The following is a 20880-nucleotide window of genomic DNA, read 5'->3' on the forward strand; positions in this document are numbered from 1 at the left end:
CCTATTATTTTCATTGGGTAACCCCTGGTTCCTGAGTTATGAGAAGGAATAAAGAACACTTCCTTATTCACTCTCTCCACACCAGTCATGATTTTATAGACCTCTATCATATCTTCTCTTAATCGTCTCTTTCCCAAGATGAAAAGTCCTAGTCTTTTAAATCTCTCCTCATACAAAAGCTGTTCCACACCGTTAATCATTTTTGTTGCCCTTTTCTGTACCTTTTCCAATTCCAATATATCTTTTTTGAGAGGGGTGACCAGAATGGCACACAGCATTCAACGTGTGTGTGTGTGATGGGCTCCCCCTGGGGTACCACCTGGAACTGGGGTCCACTGAGCTTCCTTGACCCACCAGCCTTGGCTCCCTTTACACTGTCCTGCTGTGACAGACCCTCAAACTCCCTCCAACACACATAAGGGTTGGGACACATCCAGCTGCAGCTACATACAGACGCTGACATCAGCTCTGCATGGCAAGGCTTCACCTAAGAAACTGCCCAGCTACTCAAGTGCACATCCCCCTCTGGAGGGTAAATCCAAAATTATACCGTTTTGAGCTGCACAGGGAACTGTACAGCGTAAGTTCATGAAATTCGCCCCCTCCCTCGATGTGGAGAGGAATATACATAGCTTTCTGCCCCAAGTTATGATTCCCACACACGCACTGGTTTTAGACAAAGCAAAAATAAATTTATTAACTACAAAAGACAGATTTTAAGTGATCATAAGGGATCACTAACATATCAAAACAGGTTACCTAGCAAATAAACCAAAAATCAATCTAAGTTTAATATACTAAAGAGATTGGATTTGAATGGTACATTCTCACCATAAATGATGATTTAAGCTTGTTGCAGAGATTCTTAAGGGGCCAGCTGCCCTTGCTTGCAACCCCAGGTATTCCTTTCACAGGCTAGAAACCCCTCTAGCCTGGGTCCAGCACTTCCCCCCACTTCAGCCTTGCTCCCCAGGTGTTTTCAAGAGTCTCTTTTGGGCAGGGAGTCAGTGAAGAACCTCAATGATGTCACTCCACTGCCTTAAATAGCTTTTGCAAATGGTGGGAACCCTTTGTCTCCAAGCTTGGTTCCCATGCCTTTCAGTGGAAAAACACTGGTATTCCAAGGTGGAGTCCAGTACCAGGTGATCTGGTCACATGCCCCTGTAGTGTTGTTATAATAGCCATGACTCGGAGGCTCTTTGTAGTGTCCTCAGGAAGGCTCTCCAATGGGAGATTATCTTCTTCTAAAACCTATTGTTCTCCCTAATGGCCCTTCCCAGCCAGCTATCTAGACTGACAGTTTTTTGCCTAGTGGGTGTTCCCCAGGTGTAAATACATTTGTAGTAGATACATAGATAATATTCCTAACTTCAGATACCAAAATGATATATGCAAACAAGTAGGAAAATCATATTCAGTAATTCATAACCTTTTCAATGATACCTCACATGCCTTATCTTTCACAAAATACATCATCATTATGCCATACTCATATCATAATAATATTACGATAAAGAATATGGGGTGCAGTGTCACAGTGTGGGCATACCATGGATTTATGTAGTGGCATTATAATATTTTCTGTCTTTATTATTTATCCTTTTCCTAATGGTTTCTAAAATTTTGTTAGCTTTTTTGAATGCCACTGAACATTAAGTGGACGTTTTCAGAGCACTATCCAAGAGTGACTCCAAGATCTCTTTCTTGAGCTAATGTAGACCCTATCATTTTGTTGGGATTAAGTCTTCCAATGTGCATTACTTTGCATTTATTGAATTTCATCTGCCATTTTGCTGCCCAGGCATCTAGTTTTGTGAGATATCTTTGTAACTCTTCACAGTCTGCTTTGGACTTAATTATCTTGAGTAGTTTTGTATCACTGGCAAATTTTGCCACCTCTCTGTTTACCCCTTTTTCCAGTTCATTTGTGAAAATGTTGAACAGCACTCGTCCCCGTACAGATTCCTAGGGGACACTACTGTTTACTTCTCTCCATTCTGAAAACTGCCCACTTATTCCTACTCTTTGTTTTCTGTCGTTTAACTTAGAGAGCTTTTCATTGGAATAATAAAGTTATTTTTTCTAGTAGTCCAGTAGTAAAAGAACTGTTTCTTAAGAAACAGCGATACATTATGCACAGATGGTTTAACACAGAGAAACAGTTTTAATACTGCAGTAAAAAGCTCTCTCTGAGAACATTCTTTTCTTCCTGCAGGCCCCGATTTAGGAAAGCATCTCTCCAATTCAATGGGACTTAAACATGCACTTGAAATTAAGCATGTGCCTAACTACCTGCCTGAGTTGGGGCCTTAACCCTATGGTCCACAGAGGCAGAGTGGGCTACTGGAAGCCTCCCTCTCAAAATCACTGATGCAGCAGAGCCTGCTGCAATGCACCATGTCTTATCACATGCATCTTCTTTTCATAGGAGTATTTAAATAATGCTGTAACAGACACTTTAATATTTGAATGAGACTTGATTTAGATTTTCATACTTTATTTATAGAAAGCAAACAAAACAGGTATTATGAAACTATATCTTCATGGTAAGTGAAAATGAAGATTCAGTGCTGTATCCTTAACATTTCTTGGTGTGTTATCACAGGGCTCTGAGAAATGTGTGGGTGTTACAATATCAAGACACGAGGCGCTTCCATCACAACCTTTTTCCACCTTTTTTTCAGCACAATATAAAAAAAGTCCTTGGCTCTAGTGTAAAAGGAAACATTCTCAGTATTGACAAAATAGTCAATAACTCCTCAAAGGTGAACAAATAAAAAATGTGAAGTATTTCTTTCACTATATACACCCTTTATGTATTTGGAGGCTTAAAGTTACTGAATCTTGTGTTTTATCAGACAGACCTTAACGCGGTTCAATGCACTCCATTGATTTTTGGAGAGGAAATGTTTTGCTCAAGGGTACACTGAAAGGTTATCTCACCCAAGGTTTGATATCTAGAGATAAATTTGTTTGCTCATAAAACAGGACTCAAACAACATAACCAGTCCTTTCTCATTTCAGAACACATGGACTCAATGCATTGCTCTCCTTGAACTCAGATGGATTCACGTCAGAATTCATGTATTTGGGTCTGACTGCAGTTTCCTTTTGGATAACGATTTGCTGTGTCTAATCGCATATAGTATACATGTTCTTATATGGGATACACTCTACAACATATATGTCTTTTCCTAACTGGATAGTTTACTCTTTCCAAAGTGGGAATAGTCACTGAAATATCATTTACAGTCAAACATTCACAACAGGGCAAAGGCATCGTACAAATTATACACAGGGAAAGCAATGGTGTTCTATAAAGGCATGGGTGTTTTTGTAGGTCAGAGGTGTGAACTTAATCATTTTAACATTTATCAAATGGACTGAGCACTTTACAGAAAAAAGTGAAATTTACAAGGGCTGGTGGTGGTATTTGGAAGATGACAAAGGCTATATTATTTTGTGTTGATTTCTAAGATTTGATAGGCCCTTATTAAAAAATTTTCTAGCAGTAATACCATCCTTTTTTAATAACAGTTCCGAACTTCCCTTCTCCTGAGGTAAATACAAAAAAAGTGGTCCCCAAGCATGTATCTTAGTTGTTCAAATATAAATCTAAGGCACAAGACAGAGAGCATACCACTCTTAGCAAATGGTTGCAACACTGTTCCCCAATAGCCAGTTTAGTGAAAAACAAATCTCTGGATGAAGCCATTACATTGTTTGAAGAAATATGGGATTTTTTTCATTTTCCAGTTACAGACCTCAGACAGTAATCAAATCTAATTTCCTCTTCCATAAAGTCATGGACATTTTTCCTTTCTTGCCCCATGCAAGGAAATAGATTTTTAGATTGACATTTTCACATTCATTTTGATACTCATCTAGTTAATTATTTTAGTGTTTCATAACCCATCTGTGAGTTTATTATACCTTGCTTCCTCCCTTCTTACTCCTTTCCCTACAGATATAACAGAATTAGGCAGGGTCCTTATATGTAATGGGACTATTTGAATGTATTGGACAAGTGTTTTCTTTTTGTTCTGTATTTATTGTATCATTACCTGCCTTATATAAACCAACAAAAAAGAATGAACAAAGGGATCAAGAAATTCTAAGGTTGGTCTTACCTGATCCATTAGGTGGGAATAGAGTTCATAGCAGTTGTCAAAAATATACTTGTAGGTAGAGTCTAAGCAAGCTCTGACACAATCTTTAACCACCATACTGGCTCGAGGTGGACTCTGCAATTCCAGGACCTTATAGAATATTTCATAAAATCAGAAAATAAGAGAATTTCAGAAACAGCTGGACTAGAAAAATGTGTATATTATGTGTAGTGAGTTATCTGTCCAATGCAGCATTGGGAGCAATGAAATATAATAAAGATCAATACAATATGAAAAATTACATAGATTTATGCACGGTGGCCTCAGTCCAGAGAAGCACTGAAACACATGCTTAACTTTAAGCATAGGAGTAGTCACACACTGAAGCTTACTTCAGTAGGATTATTCACATGACGAAAGTACAATACATGCTTAAGTGATTGCACGATCTTGCCTTTAGGCCTTTATTCAGGAAAGCAGCTAAGCACATCTTTAAATGTTTTCCCAAATAGGAATGATCTTTTGAATCAGTGTCTTAGTGCACAAACAGCTACATATTTTTTAAAGCATTGGTTTCTATAAACATTTAACCTATCCATTAAAATACATATACTTAAGCTGAGTTTCACCTCAATAGTCCACCTTTTTGTTCTGTGTTTGTACAGCACCAAGCCCAATACAGTTCTAGTCCATTACTGAAGCTCATAAGTATTACTGAAATATTATTCTTGCTACTAATAGGATGTGTTTGTTAACACACTATTAGATTAACAAAAATTGAAAATTTTGATTTGTGTTTCTATATCTGGAGCCAGATGAGGCAATTTCAGAGGGGTAGGTGTGTTAGTCTATATCAGCAAAAACAATGAGGAGTCCTTGTGGCACCTTGGAGACGAACAAATGTATTTGGGCATAAGCTTTTGTGGGCTATAAACCACTTCATCAGATGCATGGAGTGAAAAATACAGTAAGCAGGTATAAATATACAGCACATTAAAAGATGGGAGTTGCCTTACCAAGTTGGGGGAGTCAGAGCTAACGAGGCTAATTAGGGTGGATGTGGCCCATTTCCAACAGTTGACAAGAAGGGATGAATATCAACAGAGGGAAAATTATTTTTTGTAGTGACCCAGCCACTCCCAGTCTTTATTCAGGCCTAATTTGATGATGTCAAGTTTGCAATGTGTATCTTTTCCTTATCATGGGGAAATCTTGCTCACCTTATTCATGATTGACGTTGACTGCTTGTATATCTATGGCAAGTAGGTTTTGGCCTAATGTCATTAGCCTCATTTTGATGTTTGAAATAATACTAGGACACCGTTTCCAATAGGAAACATTATTTGTCCTGATAAATACCCGAGGAGTCTCAGCTGCTTCTGTTTGATTTTCAGTTTATTCTGTTCACTAAACCTAGCCCTAATCTTACTCCAGCGGAGAATCTTTATACCTAATTTTAACTGAGTTTAAACAAATGTTAGCGATTGGGTTTTTTTTAGCTTTCTCCAGTAGAATGATTTTTATTTTATTGGCTTCTTGTTAATGAACAATGATAACAAGTCAACAGAACACTGACTTGACAGACCAGGTGAGTAATATTTGCAGCTGTGTGCTCTTAAAGGTAAAGCATTAATTCAGGTGTAACTTCTGCATCAGAAAAGCAATTTCTGGAGTCCTGACACCAGTGAAAGGGTCTCTTTGCAAAGCAGTTGTTCATAGCATTGAAGAGATGAAAACCCAAAGGCAAAGTGTTTGAGCCATTCAATATCAAAAGTCACTGGATAGTAGAGGATATCTTTGCCTGGCTTTGGAAGCAAGAAAACTACATTGGGTCTGTCCTCTGCCAAGCTTAGAAAGATGACAGGAGCAAAGCTAGTTTCAGTGGTGGCAAAGGAGCAAAACTGAACAAGAGATTCTTTTTTTAAATACAGCTGTTACATACAGTACAACCTCAGAATTACGAACTGACCGGTTAACCACACACCTCATTTGGAACCAGAAGTATGCAATCAGGCAGCAGAGACAAAATAAACAAACAAATACTGTACGGTACAGTACTGTGTTAAATATAAACGACTACAAAATAAAGGGAAAGTTTAAAAAAAGATTTGCCAAGGTAAGAAAACTGTTTTTGTGCTTGTTTCATTTAATTAAGATGGTTAAAAGCCGTGTTTTTCTTTGGCACAGTGAAGTTTCAAAGCTGTATTAAGTCAATGTTCAGTTGTAAACTTTTGAAAGAACAACCATAACGTTTTGTTCAGAGTTATGAACATTTCAGAGTTACGAACAACTTCCATTCGTGTTTGTAACTCTGAGGTTAAACTGTATATTCTAAGGAGATGCAGTTCAATAATATATCTTCAGTTAAACCTGAGAAAGATAAATATAGTTTGCGGCATTCTGCATTCTCTCCCTTTTACATTCTTTCAGTATAAGATTTCCATTTAGCTAGATCTTCAGAAAGTTTAGGGATTTAATTTAAAACTAAAGCAGCTGAAATATATTTAGAGACTATCACCAGTGATGTTCTGTATCTTAAATCGAGTCTCAGGGCAGGATTCATCAAGCTAAGATATCAAGAGCACACACTAATCATTGAGGTTTGATAGTGGTGATCCAGAGCACCAAATACAGTGTGGCTTTCCTAGAAAATAAATGTGCACTGTGTTTCTCTGATGCCAGTAACAGAGATAAAGTGTGGTACCTTCATTCGAAAAAAAGTAATGCTGGTTAGCAGGTCTACTGTTGATTTCAGGTCTTGAAGCCTTTCAGAATTGCTGGCAGGAAAGTTATCCTAGTTAATTGGGGAAAAGGAAATAAGGATAAGGTTTAGGGCAAGACCCTTAAAATGTTAAGAAAAAAACTTTCAGGAAAACAAAGAAAGCGATAAACACAGTGGGTGGGATTATCAACTGCGCTCGGTGGGTCCATCTACACTCTCTTTGAAGTCAATGGTAAAATGCCCAGTGACATCAGTGGGAGCAGAGTTAGGCCCAAACTGACCATTCTTGGAAGTCTTAGGGTCTATGATAACAACATGCAAGTTTTAAAATATTGCATTGCCAATTCTAAAAATCTCATAGAAACAATACTGCAATGAGAAGGTTAAAGAAACGCTGTTCGTGATTTAAAGGAAACCCTTTTATTTGCTCTCCATCATGTATCAGTTAGTTCCAGAAATAAAGTTAGTAGTTTCATAATAAGCTTAATGAATTGGAATTTATGTGAAATACTAAGAGTTCCCTAGATTAGCAGGCAGATTGATAGCCAGGAAACATTTTTGGTGGTCCTTTAATGGCCTCATACTATCAAAGGACTAGTCAACTATCCTTATAATCTGATAGGGAGTAGATATCATTCTTCAACACTGAAGGAACCCACAGAGAGACACATACGCTGAATGAAACTTTTGATTTTCTAAACTCTAAAAAACTGCCCCACCAATTGTAATACCACACAATGACCCTCTTTTCTTAGCTCTGATAATCTCAAGAAGGAACAGAACAACTTGCTTAACCCAGAAAATATGGTTTTGTTAAAACACTAATGTCCTAAAATTTGAATTCTAATTCAAGGATTGGTAATACAGTGTGAGCACCTTGATTCTTTCAAACTTCATGTCAGACTAGATATTAATATCTAAAACTGATATACACAGATAAAGTGCACTGATATATTTATACTAAACAATGTATGATTTGGTCCCTTGGTAGGATCTGTTGTACATACCCTGTATTTAGATAGGTCAATCCTCAGTGAATTGTGCAATTGATCCAGCAGTTTTATAAACTTTTCCCTCTGTACAAAGAAGACATGAACATTTGCACATGAGAAACAATGCGGTGCCAAGTTTCTGTAGTTATGAGTGTAAATCTATAGCCCACACATTTATCACAAAGCATACAATCTGCTGTCTTCCATTCTGGATCTGTTTGGAAAGTGTGCAGTTTTCAATTTATTTGTATAAAAGCATTGGTCTGACATAACAGTAAGTATATCAGAAACTGTAAATGTGTTATGCCTTCTGCCATATTTCATGATTCATCTAATATAGCACAAATTTCTGGCATTCATTCACCATCATGCAGCCTTAAAATGGATTAGTGAAGTGCAGCAGCCTTTCCCCTAAACTGTTTTCCTTTATCTTAATAACCGATGTGTTGTTGAGTAAATAACTAAAACAAAAATACCCAGGGAAAAGGAAAAAACATTGTCAGAAGACTCTGAACAACAACAGTATCAACTCAAATTAAAGTTCAAAGGTTTTCAGTGATGGGTGTGTGACTTGTCAGAAAAAAATCAGCTTGTTCTGTGTCTGTATTCAGCTCCTTACAAAACACTGCTTGCCCCTTTTAAAACTGTAAAACATTATTTTTTTTGCACAAGGGAGTTTTAGCAAGATGTAAACATACAGAATGGGGGAGGAGGTTGGGGACTCCTCTGATTGGTACGGCAGGGAGCCAATGCCCCCCGTTCTCATAGCCCACCTTAACCCCCTTATGATGGTGGTGGATAGTTAAAGTCCAAGTCATGGGTTGGCAGGGGGACCTGAATGGAAACAAAGGGGGGCTAGTGGAATCCCTGGAGAACTAATTTGAATAAACATGGATTTGCCTGCACTGTACACTTTATCTGCCGGGTAGTCCCAGACATCTATATAATAAAATTGCGGCCTGATTAAAATCCACAACAAGTGTCTCCTGTCCTCCTTGCGGTGTACCCAGACAATGACCTATTAGAGACGGTGGCCTTGTGAAACCTATCTGAGCAATAGCTTTTCCCTTTGAAAATGAAGATTGACTCGTGATTTTAGCGTATAAGGGCCCAAGGGTAAAATTTTAGTGCAATGCATACAACTGAGCAGTGTGAGTCCCAGTACTGTTAATGAGAGTTGTATGCCTTTCATGCTTTGTGTTGAAACACTTATGCTCCTTATCCATGCATGAAGTTACACCATCAGAATATGTAAAGGCTACAGACCATTGGAAGTAGCAAGATCTGATATCCATAAACGTATATTCTGACCTCTATCACACTTCTGAACTATGCAATGATGTGACCATGGTATAACTTGCACGCTCTCTCTCATATACCAGGGGAGTACTAACCTACACGTAAAGCCTTTAATCTGGCATAGTTCCATTAAGTGTTCAACACAAGGGGATGTTTTTGCCTTGTTATAAATCTCCACTGAAATACTCAGACAAATCCATCCCAGATGTAGGCTTGAGGACTTGAATTTGGGATGTTCTTTTTGATTAATGGTGTGCAGCTAGCACTATCATGCAACCTGACATAGAGGGCTTCAGAAATGAGAAAAATAATCTTATATTTTGCCTATAAGTCAATTGTTTGAAAACAGAGCCCAGAACCTCTGTTAGGGATGTTTTAATACTGTCCTTCTACCCATCTGTTGAACTACGAATTGGATTGGTATTTGTGTCAAAGGTAAATTGGCATTAACATCAGAGAGAGGACTTAATCTGCCCCTCCAAGCTGAGGATAAAAAAAAATGTTCTGATCACTAGCAAAATGGAAATAAAGAAGAGAAAATCCAGGGAGAAAAAAAAAAAACAGCAAAACTTTACATTTCAAAAGCTGGCTCAAACACAAAACATCTGATACTGAAACAGTAGAGTGCCATTTCAACAAAAGTATAAGAGCCAGAATGATTTAACAACAAATAGGGCTGTTGATTAATCACAGTTAATTCACGCAATTAACTCAAAATATTAATTGCAATTAATCACAGTTTTAATCGTGCTGTTTAACAATAGAATACCAATTGAAATTTATTAAATATTTTTGGATGTTTTTCTACATTTTCAAATATACTGATTTCAATTACAACACAGAATACAAAGTATACACAGCTCACTTTATATTATTTTTTATTACAAATATTTGCTCTGTAAAATGATAAACAAAAGAAATAGTATTTTTCAGTCCACCTCATACTAGTACTGTAGTGCAATCTCTTTATTGTGAAAGTGCAACTTACAAATGTAGATTTTTTTTGGTTACATAACTGCACTCAGAACCAAAACAATGCAAAACTTTAGAGCCTACAAATCCACTCAGTCCTATTTCTCGTTCAGCCAATCACTAAGACAAACAAGTTTGTTTACATTTACAAGAAATAATGCTGCCCACTCCCTATTTAAAATGTCACCAGAAAGGGAGAACAGGCATTCGCATGGGACTTTTGCAGCCAGCATTGCAAGGTATTTACATGCCAGATACGCTAAACATTCGTAGGCCCCTTCATGCTTTGGCCACCATTCCAGAGGACATGCCTCCATGCTGAAGATACTTGTTAAAAAAATAATGCTTTAATTAAATTTGTGACTGAACTCCTCGGGGGAGAATTGTATGTCTCTGGCTCTATTTTACCCACAGTCTGCCATACGTTTCATGTTATAGCAGTCTCAGATGATGACCCAGCACATGTTGTTTATTTTAAGAACACTTTCACTGCAGATTTCACAAAACGCAAATAAGGTAACAATGTGAGATTTCTAAAGATAGCTACAGCCCTTGACCCAACTGTTGAAAACATCCTAAAATATTTAAATACATTGTATTCTATTATTGTTTAACAATGTGATTAATCGCGTGATTAATTGCAATTAATTCCTTTAATCACACAATTAGTTGTGATTAATTTCTTTAATCGCTTGACAGTCCTAATAACAAATCATCAATGTACTTTTAAAATTAGCAGCTGAATAAACACATCTAAGATTCATCGCTACAATATTTGGTAATATAGTAATTAAATAATAGTAGTAATGTATAGTCAGATAGTACTTTTCATCTGTATATCTTACAGATGTTCACAACAAAGGTATCACTATTACCTTTTTATAGAGGGGAAAACTGAGGTGCATTGAGTTTGAATCCCAGTCCTGGGAGACACTGCCACCAAACTGGGGATCTGATCCTACAAACCTTTATTATTGGCTGCAATGCTTGCTATCACAAATAGCTCCATTAACCTCAACATATTTTAAAACAACAACAACGAATGGAAATGTAATACAGTACTTGTTCAATATTTATTTAATGGATGCAACAATTAAGATGACTATTTTTTGGAAATATGATTTAAAATAAAATTATAAGATGATCTGAGTAAACTGCCAAAGGGAGTTAGAAAATGTCTTTATGTTAGGAACTACTCTAGTAGGACATGGGGTTAATAATCAGCCACTCGCAGTGGTAAACACTTGCAGCATCAGGCCGTTGGAATGGCTCCACGATTCAGCCATTCATTCTTCCACAAGATTACAATAAAAATGAGTTTGACAGACACTAGTTCTGCTTCATAAAGGTACTGGTTTGCATTTCATCCACAAATATTTAGTTTCAGTTATGGATTTAAACATGCAAGGCCCTTCATGGAGAAAATATGTAATAATGCTGTACATAATACAGTTCTGAATCTAAATTTGATTTACTGCATACTGTGGAAAAATGCCCGGAATGAATTTTCTTTACAAAAAATTTGTTTCAGGCACAGATGGAATTATTTTCTTGGCCATCGTCTGAAAATTGTGTCCGCTGTTGTAAAAAAAAAAAAAAACCACCAGAATTATTTTTTTGGGGTTTAATAGCCAAATTTTATTATTTGGTAATAATGCACTTGAAAATCATGCAGACGTGGAAATATTTTCATTACACTTAGTTTTGGAGACGGGCCTTAGTGCTCCTGACAGCGCTCCATGCAGCTGCAATTCGTACTTCTTTAATATTAATTGTGTTTGATATTTGATTAAATCCCAAATTTATTAAAATAGATATTAATAAATAATATTTTAGAAATCATTAGTGTGTGTTTGCATTTGGTAATGAAACAGAGGATCATTCCTTAAAAATAGCTGACATACAAATAATAGCAATGCAAACTGAAAAAAATGAAGAATTAATATATTAATTCTTCAGGGCCAAATTGTGTTTATGTCCCATCTCTATCTACCCACATCAAGAGTACCAGTATGGGAGTGAAAGCAGGCTCCCCAGACCTGCTCCTCTCCTTTCCTTCCCCAACCTCCCCAGTGCAGCTAGGGGAGGGGAAGTGGATGTTGGAGAAATGAGCAGATCCTTAGTTCTACCACCTCCAAAGTACTGGGCAGTACACATTATGCCAGGTATTGACAAAGCACAGTTTACTCTCTCCCTGGAGGTGCTGGGGAACCAGGAGAGTCATGATCTCCCTTCCCTTTGCCACTTCCTGAGAGTAGGTATTACATCATCTCATTATCTCGCCCTTAGTACTCAGCACACTCTAATTCCATACTGAGTTTTCAACAACTGAAAACGACCCCTGATAAACCAGTTTTCTTGTCTTGTATAGTGAATGACCCCATATAAAATCATTCTACCAGGAGTCTAATTTTAAGAGCCATCCCAATGATACCAAACAGAAATATCATGTTTAACTTCACTTTCCCTATACAGGATTGGCACACTTTGATCATGTGTGTTTTCTAATAGTCATGTCATGACGCCATGTACTTCTACAAAAAAGAAAGAGAGTTCAGTACCGAACCTGAAACAGTAGGTGTAATCTTTAGTTTCTTAGATGAAAGATTTATTGCAAGCACTTTCCCTAATGATGGAGACAAAGGAAAAACACCTATTCTGAGTTCCTATTATATAAGTAGAATTATTCCTGTAACTAGTTAGAGGGAAAATCTTAGTTGGTGTTTCCACTATTGATAGTAACACTCTCACCTGAAAAGATGCTGAATCTTCATTATAATGTTTCTCTATTACGTACTTATGCAAAATTGTAAAAAAGACACATTTTTTGAAGGTAGTCACTACAAATATCCTTAAGCTAATGGTTCTGAAGGTTCTATTCTGATTATTTAGGGCCAGATCCATTGGGCCCACTACGTACACTGAAGCCAATATCCCATCTGAGGAACTGGCCTATCGATTTAATATAGAGTTGTGATGAGTTTGTAAACTTCTACCTTAAATCAAAACAAAATCCTTCTGATGTGAATTTCATTGAAAAACGTCACAAATAATGTGCATGCCAATCTTTATGTATGTAAGAGTTTAAAAAAAGATGTGACCAAAGTATGCAGTATGCTAATGTTAACTTATCAAAGAGACCCAGGGCAAAATTTTCAGAAGCATCTAAGTCTCTTTTTCAGAAGTAACTAAGGGTACAGCTACACTTGGAGTTGTGCAGACATAATCACACTAGCTTTTATTGAGCCAGAGCACTAAAAATTGTAATGTAGCCAAGGCAGCATGGTCAGAAGCAAGTAGTGGCACAGATTAGCTGCTCAAGTAACAAACGCACCTGGACGCTGTGCATACGTGCTTGGGGTAGCTAGTCCATGCTGCTGCCCATGCTACTGTGGCCACACCATTATTTTTAGCATGCTAGTGCAATGAGAGCTAGTGCTATGTTTACATGAGCTGGGAATCACAACCCTAGCTCCAAGTGTAGATACAGCCTCAGACATTTTTGAAAATATTATCATCCCTAATATCATAGGTTCCATACTACATCAACTCTTAGAAAGTAGATACTGGGAATTCTATCATATTGCCAGGATAATAAAATGATACTTACACCAAAGTTGGTAGCAGCAAAACGATCGGAGGCAGACACATGAGTTGTAGCTGTAGTGTGAGCATAAAAAGCATTTATGTTGGCCAACAAGGTACTCATCACCGCTGGAACTCCAGAACACATGTATTTAGAAGACAGACATGAAAAGTGTCTAAAATTCAAACAGAGATTACCATTAAAATATTAGAAGTATGCTATACAGATATATTCCAAGTGTTCTCTGGATAGCTTCTGCTTTCATTTCCACTGGTGTAAATTAAGTAACATCATTGACTCCAAATCGCGGCTCTTGGGACTTACACTGGCATGCATGAGATCAGAATCTAGCTCTGATCTATACCACTGCTATGGGTTGTACACTGGTGATTCAAAACTGAATACAACTAGAAGTGTTAACTGATTGTATCAATTCCAAAATAAAATGTGATTATATATAGTTATTATATTTGGCTGTATTAAAAGTTATCAAATACAAAATTTATCACAGAAGGCTACAGTGGGTCTACACCTCACAGGTTAGTTTCAGTTTGGAAGAGTTTGGGTGGTAGGAATAAAGAGGATGACATTTTTCTAAAGTATTACTGAGGCTTATTTTTTAGGCTATTTTATTACTGAGAAGTGGGACTTCCAAAAGTCATGGAGACTAGAAATCTTTCCATCTTGCTTTACACTCAAAAGAAAGAGCATCAATCTTACACTCAAAGAACATCAATACTGGCAGTGCACCAGGCAATAAAATATTGAACATCTGACTTGCACTCAGATGAGAGTGCAAAACCCAGAATAAATGGTCTTCTTCTAGAATCATTATCAATTGCTAATCATTCTGTTACATAGGACAACTACATATAATTAGATGAAATTCTGACTACTGATAAACTAATGAGAACACAATGTCAGCTGTAAGGTCACAGAGCATTGAAAAAACATAGTACTGTATAAGTCATAAAGAAGTAATAATACACAAGGTAAAAAATGACGAGGAGTTCAATTTCAACACTTCTCCTAAATTTAAAACAAAGCTGATGTTATTGTTGGTACACACTTTTTCTGTTTCATTTGAATAAAAAAAAAATGAAAAAGACTTTGAAAATATGAAATACCATAGATTGTACAGAAAAAAGAATGTAATACAAGCACCAAATGCTTAATTTTGTATAGGTCAACTTAAGCCAAATATACTAACTCATGCCATTGCTAATGTCATTTTCCACTTACGCTGCTTGTCCATATCTCCTCCCTCACTTTAATCCTGTCACTGGATTCTTGTCTATAAAACACATTAAATCAAACTCCTGCTACATTCCCACAACTCCCCACTTAATTTCACACAGCCTACATCACTGCTTTTATATCTTCCAACTCTCTTATTCACCCCCTGTGGTGCTCCCAGTCCTTCTCTGAACTGCTCCCTCCATCTGCTTTTTTTTTTCCCACTGAATGCATCCGATGAAGTGAGCTGTAGCTCACGAAAGCTTATGCTCAAATAAATTTGTTAGTCTCTAAGGTGCCACAAGTACTCCTTTTCTTTTTGCGAATACAGACTAACACGGCTGCTACTCTGAAATCCATCTGCTTGTCACTGACTGTCATGTTCTGATCAGTCCCAAAAGCTGCAGCTGCTCAAACCCCCTGCTGGAGAGACAAAAATGACTCTTTCAGGGTTCACAATACCATTCCTGGCTTCATGCCTGCAACAACACAGATTCTTATGATCTCTTGGAACAGTCTGTCTCTCCATGTCAGCCAAGCACCATCTCTCCCTGTCTTAAAAGCTACTTTCTCCAGACATAGGTATAATATCAGGTGGGATGCCAAGAGAAGAAAATAGGGCTCTCTTGCACCCCCCTTCCTTCCCAGCTCTCAGCACCAGAGCCAAAAGTGCTGCTGTCAGCTGCAGCAGGCAGCCAGCCCTCAAGCCCCCTCCTGTATGAGAACAGCTCTCAGAAATAAAAACTCCACTCATAACATCTCTATGTTCAGCCAGCAGGGGGAACGAGAAGAACCTAGAGGAGAGCTTCCTTTTCTTCCTTCCCAACAAGCTGCTCCACCATACCTGCATCATGTTTGGTGGGGGTGGAGTAGAAAGAGAGGACACACAGCTGTCCCACTTCCTTCTTGGGGAAGGGGGGCGGGGAAGGAAAATAAGCTCTCTCTGTGATGGAGGAGAGGCTCCCTCACTGGGGATACAAAAGAGCCCCTGGAATGGTGCGTGTAGAGGATGAGACGCAGGGAGCCTGTGGTATGGAGGGCAATTGGGGGACTATAGGAAGGGGTCAGAAGGAGGACAGAGTACCTGTGATTGAAGGATCCAGTGGGGACAGGAGGGTGGAGGAGAAAGCATGCAACCTTCAGGGAGGTGTTTACAAGGGTGCCATCATGTTGCCAAAAACTCTTATGAGTTGATGCCAGTCTCTCAACACAAGGTGTTTTCCTTGGAGCCCCAACTTCTGGAGTGATGTGATTACATGACAATCTTAGCTTTTATTCAGAAAAGCTAACTTTCTAGCCCTCGTGGCTGTTGAGAAAAGCTCAAAAATATGAACCCAAGGGACTCAAAAATCAGGAGGCAAATATAAAAAACACAAAATTGAGTATTTTTAAATTTTCATTATTTTTAAGCTAATCTCATGATTTTTGTGGACCTGAGGCATGATTACTGAATGCTTGGTTTGGCACTGGTGTTACTCAGTTTTTACCCAGGAAAACTCAAACCTCAGGGATTGGGCCTTTGTAAATTCTTTGAGAACGCTATATAAATTATTATTAATAATTAAAACAAAAATGCCTGCCAAACTCCTGTGAGGAAGACCTCAGTGGTGTGGCATTAAGAGGCATGTTGGTGATACATCAGTTTAAACCTGCACCAATCACTATCTGCTTCATGAACACATCAGGGAATAAGAGAAGATAGAAACCTGCAGCACCAACAAGGCAGACACTTGGTTGAGGAGACTGTTCCCATTACCATCTTTTGCTACCTCCACATTACAAGTCTCAGGCATCAAGAGTCAGGAATCCAGGATCAGGAGTCAGACTTAAGTGTATCTGATCTCTGATACTGGACCTCTTTTACATAACTCCTGAGATATCCTAAAATGGACACCATGTGTAACACCGACAGACCCCGGTCATGGACAGGCGGGATCGAACCCGAGACCTCTGGAGCTTAGTGCATGAGCCAAAAGCCAACGGGCTGTTAGCTAAGGCTGTAGAGCAAACTCATTAATCTCTCTAAGTGGTCTCAGTGCCACTAGACGGGACAGAACCCCACACCCAGGAGGTGTGTGGGTTACACATGCATCTCTAGACACAGCTCTTCCCCACTAGCCTTACCCAGTCAGGAAGGATATTAGTGAGGGCTACAGACATTTGAGCTTGAATCAATGACTTGTATCCCATTGATTTCAGGGCAAAATCATCACAACCTGAGTCAGAATAAATTCCAGTGTATTCCCAAATGCTCCAACCACCAGTAAATGCTCCAACCATATGGCTTGTCCTTATTTTAGTTTAAAACATTTTAAGTTTTTTTCTAAAAGAATATAACACAAAAGACGTAATCAACTGACCCTTGTAATTGAAATGCAATTGGCTGGAAAAAATGATTATACTGCAATTTTCTAACGCTCTACAGCAACTCATTCAAGACAAGTGACTTTATAGTTTTGTTTTAAAATCACGACTTCCAAGAAATAAACAAGTCATTAATTTGTGCAGCCACAAAAATCTTCAAAAATACCTAACCTTCTATTTAGTTTTTGTTATTTTAAAATATGTTGTGCCATTCTTAATAGCTGAGAACACAGAGGATTCAGGCACAGTGCAGGGTTAGTGTGCTCTGGGATGAATCCATCCCCCACTCCCAACCGTGAGCCAGGCTGTGGGGCTGGAACAGTTGGTGAAGCCTCCTGGGGCAGATGCTATTGGACTCATGTTTAGAGCTGAGCAAATAACTGATTTTTCAGGTCGCTGGCAGTTCAAATAAAAAAATGAATTTGGTCAAACCAAAACTGACATTTTTCAGGATTTTTGGTGAAGCAAGAAAGTCAGAAAATTTTTGTTTAGATTTTGGGCATTTTTAACTTTTAATAAAAGTAAAAGAAATGAAGGGCTAGATATTTATAAGTGCCCTTGTGAATCTAGACCCCATTGTTTTTTTCTTGGCTGACATTATTCCGTTAATGTGTCCAATTTGTTAATAGTTGTCCCAAAACTGCATTTTTGATGAAAAATTTCACCCTCCTCTACTCAGATTCAAGTGATCCTGGGGTCCCCTCCCTTGCCCGGCCCCACTGTGTCCTTCCATGTTTGACTGTGCAAAGTTGGGGTAAAGACCCTTTCCCAGGGCTCCTCCACTACTAAGAGCCTGAGTATTACACTTTCACTTTGAGTAGCACTTACTCATATCAGTAGTAACATTGATTTCAACTGGACTACTCCTGTGATTCAGTGCTACTCAGAGTTGAGTAAAGGTTCCAGAATTGGGTTCTTTGCTTTCATCAGCTGGTTTCAACCATTCTGAATCACAAAGTACTTTAAAATGATGACAATCTATCCGGTAAATACATTCTAATGTTTAATCAATTAGAGATTTATTTTTCACTTTTAAATCCCCTTTATAATAAAAGGGAAGCTAAAGAATTATGCCAATTGAAAGTCAATGGGATTTAGGTTCCTTCATTACCTAAATCCCTTTTTAAAAGGTGTTGGAATGCTGAGTAGATCAATGCCTATATACCTTTAAAAATCTGGGTCTAACACTTGAAAACCTGAATTAAACTGGTCATCATCATATTGATCGTACCTCTCTAAGGCCTAAGCTCAAGTATGTGGTATGCGGTATTTATACTATTTTTCTATGACTATCTGAGAAAGTTCATGTAATACTCCTCATACAAGTAGGCTAAAAAACTCCAACTCTATTTACTAATCAGAATGGGTTTCTTGGCATTAGGAGTCCAAAAGAATGAAAATGGGTTTAAGCAGTGAAAAAGGAGGAAATGGAACACATGCATCAACTAAAGTAATTCATGAAACAAATCCTGGAACGTGTTCCAAAAATGCCAGTGTGCAAATATAACTAGTTCCTTAGCAGGTTACCTTATGGACTTTTATTTTAATGCTGTAGGTATTACAACCTGGCACTAACCTTAACAACATTACGGTAATGGTATTTACACAAAGTCACACTTCTTAAAGATTTATCCTCACTTTTCAAAAATAAAAAATAAAATAAAAGTGTGTTAAAAAAATAAAGTGCAGCAGGTCTTTGAACAATATCAGCAATGCATACAGCAGTTTGTCTTTCTCCAGCTATTGTTTTACTGAACAAACATTTTGCTAGTGCAAGGAATTTTTGCTGCAGAACTGACAAAGGCCCCAGTGCTCTATATCATAACTAATGGAGTTTTCTTACATACCAAGACAGAAAAAAAGAGAGCAATTATAAAATATAAAAAATGGAAATATGAAGGCATGTTTTGCCTATGTTCCAGGCCATTAAAAATAAGTGGCTGTTCATCTTAATAAAAAAATCTTTCAATATTCCAACAGTACAGAGCCAACATCGTCTTTCAAAAACAAATGCAATAATTAAAAATATGTAATTTTTTAAATCTATCCTTGGAGGTGCATTTTTGGCTCTCTCTGACACTGGAGAGAGCCTACATTTGCTCGAGGAGCAGAATTTTCCCCAATGTCATTCTTTGATTTAATTACCTAGGATACTACAAAATGATTGACAGTGGGGGCGTAGTAGGTATCCCAAATGAGTTACTGCATTTGCCTTTCATTTCTAGAGACCTTGATTCAAAGCAGAGCTGAACAAATGAATCCAACTATTTTTACATATGAACCTTTTCATAATTTTGTTTCAAGCTGTTGCACAATTAAAATTTCTGTCAAATTGCTAGATTCACATCAGTAACAGGGTAAATGAGAAATTTCTCATGATTTTGATGGGAAGTAACTTTAACTGATTTTTTTCTTTTAAATTTTGCATATGCAGTTGGAAATAGGCAGATTTTTGAGAGAAAATGAGCTAACAATAAAATTTCACTTTTGTGAGAGAAACTGAGCCATTAAAAAAAATTGGAAACCTCCATTTTCCAAGTTTTTGAATTTTGTTTCAGTTTCTTTGCTCATTTCTAATTAACCTCTAGCTTAGGGTCACAAATGCAAATGACATTTATCATCTCCTTCTGCATCCCATTTTTCCACAACAAAAGACCCACTCTAGTTTAGATTGAGATTACGTGATCAGCCCTGAGAAAGGGCGATGCATTACTCCACTCCCTGGAGCAGCCTGGGCTAGAGATTGTGACTCAATCACACTCTCTGTTCTGGTTCCCCAAGGAGAGAGTAAATTGCACCAGAAGTAGGTTCCGTGCAGTTCTTTGGCACAGTTATTCTGGCCAGTGCATTGGGAGTAGAGTGAAGGTCCTGTCCCACCTCCACCATGTTCAGCCAACCTGCACAGAAGGGGTTTCATTGTGGCTCTGAGGGGCCTGCTTCCCTTTCCACACCGTTACCCAAAATGTAGGTAACACAGGCAGGGTATTGAGGGAGTGTCAAAAAAGCCAGGCCATAATTTGGCACTTAAACATTAAACATAAATGGTGGTGCCTGCTCAAGAAATGCCCAGGATGTTGAAGGTCCATAACAGGAAGCTTGGTTTAAATCAGTTCATTCAGTTCTTCATTTTCAAGAGCAATATATTCATTCACCAACGTTAAAAAGGAAGAAATTGCAATAAGGAGTTCAAGACTTAGAAATCATAATACTTTTATTATAATGAAAATGTTACTCTCATTCTAAAACGGCTGTTCATTTAACAATACATGGACAAAGACTTTAGAAATAAGAGTCCAAAGTGCTAAGAGTCTGGTTTTTGGAACGGAATAAATTTAAATTGTTCTTAGCACTTCATAGACTGTAAATTGCAAAATTTGCTGCAATTCTCCATGGGCAATTGTTTAGCAGAGTTACTTTTAACCTACGATTCACTGTCATAATATTTTATCTAATATCTATGGCTTTTTGTTATTCTCTGCTGTCATATTGTTTTGATTTTCTGACACAGATTAACTCCATCCTAGATGTTTAAATCACATGCCATTGTAAACTTTAGGTACATCTAGCTGTGTGCTTTGCTCAGCGGGAGTTGATAATAAA

The 20880-nt window shown here is 37.8% G+C and overlaps 1 protein-coding gene across 2 annotated transcripts in view; it reads right to left on the reverse strand.

Annotated features, from left to right (window-relative positions):
* Nucleotides 1-20880, reverse strand: part of UNC13C (unc-13 homolog C) — a 448489-nt gene that overhangs the window by 178896 nt on the left and 248713 nt on the right. For both annotated transcript variants that reach the window (XM_043523375.1, XM_043523376.1), the window contains 4 exons: nt 13705-13855; nt 7839-7907; nt 6814-6903; nt 4131-4259 (listed from right to left, as the gene is read on the reverse strand). In XM_043523375.1, the coding sequence (XP_043379310.1) occupies nt 4131-4259; nt 6814-6903; nt 7839-7907; nt 13705-13855 (439 nt within the window). The remainder of the gene's footprint in view (nt 1-4130; nt 4260-6813; nt 6904-7838; nt 7908-13704; nt 13856-20880) is intronic.

This window comes from Chelonia mydas, chromosome 10 (assembly GCF_015237465.2).
Source record: "Chelonia mydas isolate rCheMyd1 chromosome 10, rCheMyd1.pri.v2, whole genome shotgun sequence".
Taxonomy (NCBI): Eukaryota; Metazoa; Chordata; order Testudines; family Cheloniidae; genus Chelonia; species Chelonia mydas.